The sequence below is a fragment of the Athene noctua genome, chromosome 7 (genome assembly GCF_965140245.1).
Source record: "Athene noctua chromosome 7, bAthNoc1.hap1.1, whole genome shotgun sequence".
NCBI lineage: Eukaryota > Metazoa > Chordata > Aves > Strigiformes > Strigidae > Athene > Athene noctua.
In genome coordinates, this window is record NC_134043.1 from 38,235,631 (window position 1) to 38,248,325 (window position 12,695).

The 12,695-nt window shown below is 39.7% G+C and overlaps 1 protein-coding gene across 18 annotated transcripts in view; it reads right to left on the reverse strand.

The window, feature by feature from the left end:
* Positions 1-12,695, reverse strand: part of ANKRD44 (ankyrin repeat domain 44) — a 143,265-nt gene that overhangs the window by 73,900 nt on the left and 56,670 nt on the right. For 17 of the 18 annotated variants that reach the window (XR_012633955.1, XM_074910755.1, XM_074910763.1 and 14 more), the window contains exon 2: positions 5,775-5,858. Coding sequence is in view for 17 of the 18 variants with exons in the window: in XM_074910755.1 (XP_074766856.1) it covers positions 5,775-5,858 (84 nt within the window). In the remaining variant the exon portion in view is untranslated. Of the gene's footprint in view, positions 1-5,774; positions 5,859-6,079; positions 6,098-12,695 lie in introns of those variants that run through there. The other variant, XM_074910765.1, reaches the window with a different exon arrangement.

A 12,695-nucleotide genomic window follows, 5' to 3' on the forward strand; every position in this document is an offset into this window, starting at 1 on the left:
AGTTTCTACTCAACACAGCCTACATCTCAAAGTACATAATGGATTTGAACTTTTGTATCAATTGCAGCTGTTCAGATCTGATGTTTGGAACAGTTATTTGTTATTAAAATGTAAGTGCAACTGCTACAGAAAACAAATGCCTGTATCCTCTTTTTGTCACCGAAGTGACTAAGCAGCCAACGGGACTAGTTCAGCACAGAAGGAAGCACCACAGAAACAGAGTTAATGAAGTTTCACTAGTAAGAAGTGTTTGGATTCCCAGCACTTCCAAGCAGCCAGCCATCTGCCTGGGTGGCAGAATAAACAAAAATGTATCAGAGGCATATGAATGGCTACAACTTCCATTGATACAAGGTTAAACAAGACAACAGCAGAAACAAACCTCCTGCTTCTTAACTACCTTTAGACCTGAGCATATCTTAATTAAATAGCCCAAAGTAGCTGGTACCATTAAAAAAACCCCAAATATTCAGATGCAACTTGACTCCATAAAAATTAAATACTGGGAAATAGTTGGGAACAACTGAAAAAGCTAAAAGTAAACAAGCAGCTACTTCTTGAGCTATTTACAACCATTTAGAACCAAAAGTTGATGCTGTGCAAAGAAAATCTCTGGCGCTTCAGGATTTCCTCCCTCTCACAGATTCTTTTATTAAAGCCTGTAATTCACAAAGCAAATTGAAATGCTTAACTGCGAGCGCCAGCTGGGAGGTGAAAGTCAAGCTGTGTAACTTATGCCTGGTGCTCTTTCTTCTGTATTACCAAGCACATAGGTTCTCATCTCAAACTGCAGATCCTGGTTCCAGCACCTCTCATCCCCCCCATCTTCAGTTTAGCCTCAGAAACAAAGATTTTTCTGGACTGAGTCTGAAGACTAATTGCCATGAGGTGGAAGAAGCAAATACTTTGATCTTCTAGAGACAAGAAAAATTATCTTCCCCCTCCTCCCCCATCTAACCCTTTTCTTCCGTGAGGTTGACAGTAGCTTTCATGCTAGAAAAAGATAACTTAAAATGAATTACTAATTCTAGATTGAGACTATAGAAACTGTTATCCTAAACTAATGGAAATATTTTAATGTTTATATCAGTGAGTTTTCCAGTGTAAGGCTCAAAAGCTAGAGTTAAGTAACTCTCCTATTTTTATAAATAATGCAATATTGACTGGGGGGGGGGCATTGATGACAAGGGAGCATACATCACTTGTGAGTTGAAGGGAAAGGGAGATTTAGAAAACTCAGGTATTTCAGGCTGACGTTGCTGCCTTTGGAGAAAATAATGCAGCTACAGCCAAACCCTGCCATGAGCTTTTAATGGCCTGTACATCCTTAACTATCTCAAACCTTTTGAGGACAACAATAACATGAGTCACCAGCAGGGAGGGAGGGAGGAAGAAGGAGGTATAGATATATAAAACTTAGTACCCACTACTATACTAGCATGCTGCACAAACAACTCCCAGTATTTCAGACACTCAGGAGACTCCAGCAGAATCTTCTTCACAGTTCAAACACCTTCTTTATAAAATATTTTAAATTCTATTTAATTTCTAAAAGAAAAAATATTTCTTCTAAACTAAATTCATACTAGTTGTCTTGCATCACAAGCATCAATGCAATGTTAGTATTCAGTTTTCATACATTCCTGAGAATTGTTCATAATTTCATTCTGTAGAAAAAAAAATACTCTCCAGCACTTCCCACTTAAATTGACATACTAAAGGCTAAATACCCACTGAAAACACAGCTATTAGCCAGCACCAAACTGTCATACTGTGTCAAAGCAGGCGGCTTCCAAAATTCTTGAACAAATCCTCCGGAAGACTTTCCAGCACAGCAGAACTACATCTAGAAGAAGCACATTTACTTCCAGGATAACTTTATTCTCCTATGAGACTGCAGTGTCAAAAAGAAAATCATCATTCCTTGGACAAGAGCAGAGACAAGTATCTGGTTCCCAAGATTACTGAAATACCACATCAGTGTCTCTCTTAGTCCTAAATCAAACATGTCACTCCAAACCGAATGACAAGCTGTTTTTCACATTAGCTATCCCAAGCATGCAAAGTCTTTCAGACTCACAATCTTAAATGTGTGCACATTTGTACCCTCAAGCACTTGTACCACCTCAAAAAGCACGCTTAGCAATATTAGAGAAAGATATATAACTTGTGTTTGTGAGGACCTGGTGAAGCCTGAATCCTCTTAACAAAGGCAGTCCTGCAAATCTGTGCCTTACAAGTTAGGATAATGGGAAAAAGAAATTTAAAAAAGCATACATCCATGTCTCTGCATAAGGACTTCCTTCTTGCCCTCCTTATCCTGTAATAGACCACGCTCTAAATATTTGCTCCTGCGTGTAAGGCCTTGCAATCTCTGGTGGTGCCACTGCCCCTTCCTCTGCAGAACCGCTGTGCAGCTCTAAACTCGCAGGCAGTGCCCAGGGTCACCAACCTCAGCGTGGCTCCAACCCAGCCCCAGCCTGGCCCATCAGGAGTTACTGCAGCCACCTAGATTTGCTGGCTCTGCAGCTCTCCTTTAATGAAAACAAGCCAAATTCAGCTAAACCATCACCTCCTCCTAACCTATCTCATTTGGGTGGAAGTGGGTGGGGAAGCATTTGCTCAAGCAGCTCTTGACACCACTGAGCAGTGAGAAGCTGCAGCTTCTCCAGCAAAGAGGCTACATGGATCAAGCTGAGAAGGCAGAATTAGCACTCATACCTCAACATCAGACACAGAAGTAACCAAGTTTTGAGAAAGCAGATGTTGCCTTCAAGAGTCTCACTGCAGCAGTGAGGGGGTGTATTATTTATTTTCCAAAAAAAATTATGAATGAAATAGAAGATATTCTGGGGAAATCAAAGTTTTGCATAAATGTTGGGGTTTAAGGTTTTATCCAAGTGAAAAAGTAAGCTTAGGGAATAAAGAGAAAAAACACAGGGAAAGAAATATCTGATTGGCTTGCAAGCATCTCATCAGTTATGGGGAAGAATACTGGAAGGTTGTTTTGTCTTTTTTGTTTGGACTTCAAATATTTTGAAAGGAAACTGAACTAGAAGTCTGAGATGAAAATAGATATTTTACAGGAAGAATTTCAGTTTAGTAGAAAATCATTACATTGAACGTAAGAACTGGACTCTGCATACATAGGGTGTTTCACAGCTGCATATATTACAAATCCCATCTAACCAGGGATTACCACTGGATCCAAAATAATTCCTAGACAAACTCAAGGGTCTGCACCATTCCATCACATTTTTCTCAAAGTAAAAATGTCACCCCAAAAAGTCTCCACCTACACACACATAGCACGATCACCCTGACATTCCTAAGTGTACCAAGCAGCAAGCATAGAAGATGTCTGCCTGAAACTAATCTGGTGGTCTGGATGGTCCAACCCAATATCCCAAATGCCCTGGGAAAACAGGCTGCTGAACGCTCCCCACAGGCAGACCACAGTTCCCACTGAAACAGCGTGTGTTTGGTACTCAGTGGTAGGGAATCACTCACCACCAGCCAAGTATAATGCTGTCCATGCCTTGAGGGTGCAAAAGTAGCCTCATATTCCCCCAAAGCAGAGCTCAGGACTGGAGAGGTCAAAGCAACCGTTAGGGTGGCACAATGAACTCAACCCATGCTTCTAAACCAAACAGTTACCACAGTATCACAATTACCATAGCATCCAGAATGTAGCCATTCCCCTCAACATACACTTCTGTCTTGGAAAGATATTAATTATTTTACAAGGGAAAAAAACAAGTAGCTTCTGATTTGCTCTAAACTCTTTCTTCTGAGATTCATTTTCTCTTAGGAAGAATGTATATATATCATCAATTTTGCATGGTTTCTCCATGTGCTTTTTAATTCCAGCTTCCAAATGCCTCTCTTCTTGCAGATTCCAAAAAACAATTTTAAAAACTTCAGAAATCCCCAAAGCTTGCTGCAAAAACAGTTTATTTTGTTTCCCTGTCCTACCTATATGTGAATTATTCCAATATTAACTAACTAAAACTATCAACAAAGGACAAATCACTGCCAAACAGTGTCAGAGTTTCCTCTCATGTGAGCAACAAAGCACTAGAGAAACACTAACATGGAAGTCATTTAAAACAGCCTTAAAATAGAAACATAAGTATGCATTGCAAATTGCCAACTCATAGCACAAAGGGGAAAAATGCTATCTTTTGATCTTTCTTTAGTGACATTTTAAGCATTTGACACTTGTCTGCAATGACTATCCAGAACGCAATCTTCAGAATTTGTGTTGACCAGTATTCTTCTAATTATTCCAAAGAATAGCTTTGGGTTTTGCTCCTGACAAAACAGCTGTTCAGGCAGAGCACTTTTGGATGGACTTTTAGCATCTTCAACGGGATTTGGGGCAAGACCATTCAAGTTCAATGACTTTTTCTATTAAGTACTATAGTACTCATCTGCAAAATACATATTCTTCATTTAATATTACACCTGACAGTTGAGAGCATCTCCCCAGCAACATCACTACCACACTTGCAGCCAAAGAATATAAAAACATTTGAGAAGCCAACAATACCCTTGTACAGAAAATGCTATTTTGAAAAAACAACATGAAATACAGAGGAAATTTTAGGACTGTCATGTTCATCTAGGTTGGGGGTTTTTTTGGTTGATTGGTTGGTTTTGGGTTTTTTCTTTGTTTTTTTTAATACCATCCGGGAAAACAAATAAGGAGGAAACTCAAGGGATATGATGTTTTAAGGAAACACCTTTAGGAACTTATTTCAAGAAAACAACCAGGCACTGATAATCACAGGGAAAGCCTAACATCAAGGTGTCTTTGATCAGATTCCCCATTTCAAACCATAGCAAGCCTTTCCTTCCACTTGACAGCAAATGAAGGAGAGCCCCAGTTAACCAGATCTGTAGGATCACTTCTCCAGTTCCCTTCTGCAGCTCTGAACCAGATGGCTGGACCCTACTGCCTGTAAAAACGGCAGTGCCAAGACTATGCCAGACAAACTGCTGGAGTTAGCTGATGGCTTTACGTCAGAGAAATGATATGAAAAAAAGCTGATTCAGAAGTCCAGAAAACACCTGGAAATCACCATTCTGCTTCTGCTTTATATTCTCACCACTTGCAGAGGCCACAGATTATAGTCAGGACTGGCAGGATCATTTCTAAGTTAAAATCAAAGAGGGGAAAAAGAAGCCCCAACAAAAAGACCAACTTCAAATGGAAATTATTTTTTTTTCACTGCCAAAACACTTTACTACTACTTGTTTACTTGTTTTAGCTGCTTACCCTTGTTCTGGCTAGAATAAACCAATCTGCAGAACAATAATTCCTTTGTGGGCAAATGGCAGCCAAGATACTGCTTCCTTACTCTCACAGCTGAGACCTATAGTGAAGCTTTATTTCAAGTACAGTCAAATGTTGACTAGCAGCTCCTGATCTGCAAAAACTCTTCATAAAAGAAAACTCTACAGAGAGTAAAGATATGTAGCTTTCAGCCGGTTTTATTCATTTTCTCAGTAAGAGAGAAAACAACATCCCTGACTGACCGGCACATTTAGAATAATTACCATACACTTAAAAAATTTAAAGTCACCTGATGGAGATAATTATATTTCAGACTACTAATTAGGAATCCACTGAAGCTCCAAGTCTCTAAGTTACAAGTATTTTCCATCCTGTTACGTGTTAATTACTAAGGACATGTTTAATACTGTCATTGCAACAGTTCATAAGCATGGTGCTTAGGTATCACAGGCACATAACATGCCAAGTCACATACCAAGGCGTTGACATCCTCAGTTTTGTAGATCAACATCCGTATCTCTTCCGGATCTCCACTGAAAATCGCTTGGACCAGTGGTGGCTGGAAAAATAAAACAGAAGAAGCAGCATTACAGTTTTGTTTCTTTTCTGTTTAAAAGGAGAGTATATTCTTCCTGCGAACGTTTACTAATGCTGCCCACAGACACCGAATGACCCCAGTAACAAATCACCAAGAATATCTCATCAGTAAGAACTATCAGTTTGCTTGAGGATAAACTGAAATCATGAGTATGTTTGTACGTATAATGAGCGGGTGTGTGCACAAACAGGGACCCCCATTAGAATGGCAACTTTTGTCAACAACACGCAATTAGCCCAGATGTTCTCCTTGGCATGTAAGGGGAAAACTAATTACATCAGATATTGCTGCATGCTTGCTGTTGGCACAGATTAACGGTCATGCAATACACATTTAGAAACAGAACATTATGCAGATAATGAATTTCTGGGCAATTACTAAACATCTTGTATCTTTTTACTGAATAAATATGCAATGAGCACAGTTAATTTTAACCACCCAAGAAGCAAAATAATTATCTTATTGTTTCAAGTCTGTTATTATGCTATTATGAATCGGAATGCATAAATAAATAATCAGGCATACAGGAGAAACAATATGCCATGCTCATTCCTCTGGCAATGCTGGCATCACTGCCCATCAGCAGGAGGGAGCGCTGCATATGCTCAACCGCTCTGTTACATGTCCAGAGCTGGCAATTTCAGTCCTTCTGCCCAGGATTGCTCTGGACGCCCAGCAGCAAATATCCGAGTTATTAACCAAGCTGGCAGAACATAATCTGCTGAATTAAAAGAACAAAATCCTTGCTGCTGGAGACTCAGAAAAAGAAGGGGAGAGATTACAAAGGTACCTATCCTCTGAAGCACACAGCTGAAACAGGCAATGGCCCCACTTCCACTGTTACCCGTCCTGAAGGCAGCATGTGCCCCCCGAGCTCACACCCCACCTCCAGATTGCCTCATGGTCCTGCTAGCAAAAAAGTTTGTGGTGCCACGCAATCAACAGAATTTAAAATAACCCTGCAAAATGGAAGCATGCATGCCTCTTAAACACACAAAACCGCAACAGTTCTTATGATTCTGAAGAATTTAACTATCGTGTTTACAGGCTATCTCCAAATCCACAAACAAGCTGGAAGAACAGAGAAAATAGCTTTTTTTCCCCAATCTTTTCACTGCAAAATTCAACATATTCAAACATGGAAAATACATTTCTAAGCTGATGGTGTCTATTTTAAGACATATTAATCCCTTATGTCCATAACAAAGATTCACACTGGAATTTAATTCTTGCCACTCTTCCAATGGAAAAAAGACTAAAGTAGCATCTTCTATCACAAATGTCTGAAGTTTTACAAGTTGCAGGGGATGTTTGAAAAAAAAATTTTTTTAAATTGCATTTCACTTGAACCATCTAGCAATGCTTCCTTCCCAGCCCGTGTCAGGACAGTCACAGACCCCCACCAGAGGATGCAAACACCAGACCTTGGAGCCAGATCCATTCTCTCTCATCTGCCAAACTGAAACAAATCAAAATTTAGCTAAGAGTGAGACAGTCTCATTTCTGCATTTTTCTCTACCAGAAGAAATCAGTTAAACTGATTCTGTGATCTTGCGCTCAACTAGTGCTCTAATAAAAATCAGTAATTCCTACACTTAGTGCAAATCTAACAGCTATAAAGAATCAGCTAATGTTTAAGAAATTAGAATGCTCACATCAAAACATAATAACAAAATAAACAAGAAAGCAGAGAACTCCTCAACTTCCAGCTGAATGGCAACACAACCCAGTGGCCAAGCCCCAAATATCCCCAGCAACTTGGACGCACTAAACTCACTTGCAGGTACACCCGGCACCCAACGCAAGACATCAGTCAGGCTCTGATGACAGGCAAGCTGACATTTCAGACAGAGGTACCATCACCAAAACAAAAATTCAACAAACTTCAAATCTATTGATTTTTTTTTTTTAAGTACAAATGCTGTTGTTACAGGTGACAGTTTTCTTTTAATCGGGAGAGGGTAAACTACTGTGCATCATCACATTAAAAAAAGAGGAAAGTCTATAATAAATCAGCTTGAGCCTTCTTTCCTCTGCCAGAAATCTGAATCAGACACCTGGTTTTATAGGAAATGATTGACCTTTTTAATTAACATCAGCTGCATAACACAGAAAACAGATTGAGAAAAACATTGTATTCTTTAGACCTGTAACATATACAAGATCCTCACCTCAATTTCTGTCCAGCATGCCACAGTCATATCTATATTCAGTTCCTTATATCATAACCCCATCTTTATTGTGCCTCTGAAGCATGTTCTAAGTCTCACCGTGCTGATATACATAACCTTTGCTGACAGATGCCATATACCCATTTGCAAAGGCCTTAGTCCCTCAGCCCTTTTTCCTTGTGGGATATACTTTCTATAAATTAATTACAGTAGAATCTGTCACTGCAAACGGTAACATCAAGAGCCAGAGATCACAGAGAACGATCAGAGCCTGCGAATTGGAAAGAACAGATAAAACCACTACAGGTTGATAACCGTCCTGAGTCACTGCTGTGCAGCTTTTTCCAATTGGCCTTTTTTCTAATTCACTATTTCATGATTTTGCTTCATTTTCAAAGGTATTAGTTTTGAAGTGAGAAAGACATTACTGTAAAGGAATTCTTATTACATATTAGAGCACGTTTCTGTGTAAGACGCACAGTCATGTATAATGTGTTCAGAAAAATGTCAGAAGTGTGTTGCAGTGCTGTAACAAATTGAGGTCAGAGCTAAGAATGAGCATGTGCATCCATCAGCACAATGGAAAAAGTATTGCTCCACTCAGCTGACAGTGGTTAAATGGAGCTTGTGCAGTTACATACAGGTTGATAATGGATGTCCAATGATCTGAACAGATTACTTCCTTGATCTTCAGTGATAACCATGTTCATCTACACAGGATACAGTATATTTTTGGAAATAATTTCTAAAACCTGTGACAACATCATTAACGGGTTATTTCACTGACAGAAATATTTTGCTTTAAAATTCTTCAAATTCAGAAGTTGTTAAGTACTCAGAATGAACTTTAAAAAAAAAAAAAAGAAAACTCAGAGGAGGTTATATATAACTATTATTAGAATTAAGCAAGGCTGCAGGTTTTGGAATGATGAACAGCTGTTTCATCATCTCGGCTCTCCAGAGCTTCCAAATTCTTAAAGAGAATTTCAGTTGGGAGTGTTCACATTTTTTCCTGAAAATATACACCCACAGTTAACAAAAACCTCTCCATGTCACTTTTGCTACAGAGTTACTATTATAAGCACGAAGCTCATCAACAAGTTTTATTACAGTGTTCTTTATTTTGTGTTGTAATTAGCATTACAGTAAAAATAAATTTTATCTGCAGACATCTTCCATTGTTGGAATATATCTCTATCTTTACTGCATACAGGGCAATTGCAAGCTGAACTTCAATCCACCAGGTAAAATTAGCTTGTTGAACTGAAGGCACACAATGATTATTTTGGCAACTGAGAGCTTAAACCCACATGGAAGAATGTCCTATAGGTCAGCTGGCATCCACAAAGCCAACAAGCCACACTGGCGGAAGAAATTCAGCACTGGGAAATTCTCTTCTGTAAACCTGACAGTACAGAGGAAAGGCAAGACTATTACCAACCACCCCTGGCAGGTCTCTCAACACCAGATGAGATGAAGTACTTAACATGAAACTTGAGACAGTTCACTTAATTACTACGTCTAAAGCGGGTGCTGAAGCTCCTAGAAAACTAGTTAGTATTTTCACTGAGTAACTGTAACATATATTAAATACTTTGTCTTGATTTTAGATATCCCAACTCACTAACAAGGACTTATTTAATCCAGATTTTCATTTTGCAGGACCTGAAGGCAGATGAGGAAAGAATGACAGATTCCCAAGACCATTTGATATAAAATACAATCATTAGGTCTTGTGAGGTAAAAGAAGCTATATACCGATCCTTTTAATATTTTAATAGCATTACATCAAGGTGCTGGGCTAAACACTTGGATACATGTACTCATTTCTCTATAACTAGTAAGAGAATGTAGCAAGACACATAATAATTTCAAAGGGGTATTGATTTTGTCAGTGTTTTGCCAAACCCCTCTTTTTTTCTGCAGGTACTCCCATTAATCAAGATTACAAGGTTGTCTGCAATGTCACATCACATACATCTATTGCCTTCCACTGGTCATAGCACAAAGCCTGCTCCTCTTCCTAGTTTTAATTTAGGACTTTATCCCTTCAAGCGTACAAAACATGGATATCTGAAATGCTGTTTTAACTTACAAGTCTTTTTAAACGAACAGTCATTAACTGGATTTCTCTTAATTCTTAGAATGCATTTTCCTGCTGTTTAGTACTCATACAGTTCCATGTACAAAAATTATTCAACACTAATAGTTTTTTAACAGGCCTTAAAAAGTCTGTTTCACTTGCATCAGGGGTTAGCCTTTTACTGTGTTTTAGGAATTAATTGCTGGGTAAATACAAAAAAGAAGTTTACTCTTAATTTGTTATCATTTCAAATATTGCATTTCTGTTATTAGAATTTCCATATACTAGTTTCTGACAGCAAAGTACTTTCACAGAGCTGGTATTTGGAGAAGAATGTCCTTGGATGGTTGCTAAGGGGTGTTTCAGAGCAATTACAGGTTTTTACTGAGCAACTTCTAAGGAATATTTGTCCGAGCTACTGAAAGGCCAGTGGAGAAAATAAAATCTGTAAATAGGGTGTACTGAACCTCTGGAAGCACTACGGCAAGCTGACAGCATTGTTAAGTGAGCAAATGTACATACCTAGGACATTTATACTGACCAGGTCAATAGATACCCTGTACACTGAAATATTTCAAATACGTCAGGAAAAAGGTTTTCAATTAATTTAATTCTATCTTCTTACATCCTTCCATTTTTTGCAGGCTAGCCCAATTATTTATAGGGATTGCACATAATCCGCTGCAGAAAGGACAGCATATATGCCTACCCGCTGCTACTCATTGCAATTTGTCCACTGAGTTTCCATGCTCAAGGACCAGCAAACTTTAAATGACACACAGAAGTATTCAACACAACACAACAGAATGCTCCTGAAAGTAAGAAAAACTCTGAGTAGATGGCCCTTGCAAACTTCAGATCTTCGTGTTGTTTTAAAGCTACTGCTTAAAGGACACAGAACAACTGTGCTCTGACACTTTCCCCAGACCAATGACTTTAAAACTCGCTGCCACGCTGTGCTGTAAATTGCTTAGAGGGATGTGCTGGGCATTTAAGTTTAATTGCAAGAAGTGGTAGTTTTTCCTGTAATGGCTCCTCTTTTCTCTTCATGTCATTTATAACAGTCACTTTCTATTTAGCTTCTCCAAAAACTCAGGCTGCATTCATCCTTCAGACCATAAAAAAGACCTTAGCGTTGATGGCACAGGGCACACAGGAAACATACTCTGGGAGCAGCGGAGAATCAATCAGTGCTTCATTTGCTGTTACTTTCGCCTGAGAGTAGGAAAAAAATGTAAATATAAACTGTAACTAGAGCATAGGTTTAGTTTCAAGAGTAACACTGTACCTAAACTTTTTAAAGAAAGAGGAGCTGGAGAGGGGTGTCTGCATGTGCCTGGACAACCCAGCATCTCCTGAAGCTGCCTGCTGCCTTGGTGCCCGAGAGCCTGTCCCTCCGATCTGTCTATTCAAAGGTGAATAACAACTTCATCAAAACACAAATGCTCAGTGTCCAAACGCAAAAACACCCTAGTGCACACCTACAGCTATCGGTACAGCTATCTGGTACTGAACAGCATCAACTGCATCAGGCAAGGATGTCTGCAAAGATGTCCAGCGTGTTAGAAACAATGCTAGTTCTGTATTCAGTGACTTCTCCACCCTCCCAATGATTAAAAGCTCAGTAACACATAAGTGGTTCCGGATTTTAAGTAATTGTTCACAAATGTCTGAATAATTCACGTCATACTAATACAGTCTGTAGGTAGTTTCCACTTAGGCATGCACTCAGCCTTTCCCATAACGGCTTCACAAATCAAGACTTGAATATTTCCATAAATACTTGGTGCAGAAATAGTTGGAATACAGTGATTCTAACATGATCATTAGATATTGCCATTGCTGGTGACATTAATAAAACCTGAGTTTAATCACTGGTACGCATTGCTACCTGGCAAGGTACTGAACAGCTACAGCAATAGAGCAGCTCCAGCCACACTCCCCGGGACAGCCGGGTGGCTTGTGCAGGCTGTGCAGCCTCTGGGCAGCATGGCCAGGGGAGGGCCTGCATCCCAGCAGCACTCCCACCCTCCAGCTGAATTCGGCTGATCAGGTTTGGAGTCTGGAAATGCAGGCCTAACAAACACGCCTCTGCTTCCTGAGGATGGAAATACCAAGTAATCACCTTTAGGCCACCAAGTGTATTTTCCAAAGCTACAAGTTCTCCTTCATTACTGCTATCGTACATCATGAAAGAAAGGGGGGAAAAAAAAGCATGCTCACTGACACAGGGTTGAAGTAGTTTGCAGTAAAGGTGCCTGAAACAAGACTGTCAGATGACAATCTGAAAAACACCTTCCATTCAGGCTCTGGCTTTGAACGTTGCTTATGCTATGTTTGCAAAAGGACACCCGAAAAGGGAGAGAGCCATCGTAACACATGCTGCATCACCTGCTTTCCCCTCCATCCCATGCAATGCAATGGCAAACGGGGCTCGGGACTGGAAACCCACAGGCTTCTGGCTCTCTGATCCCCGTCAACAGGACCCCAACAGATTTTGCTTACACCCCACCTGCAAAACTCCATGTCTCCCACCAGATGAAA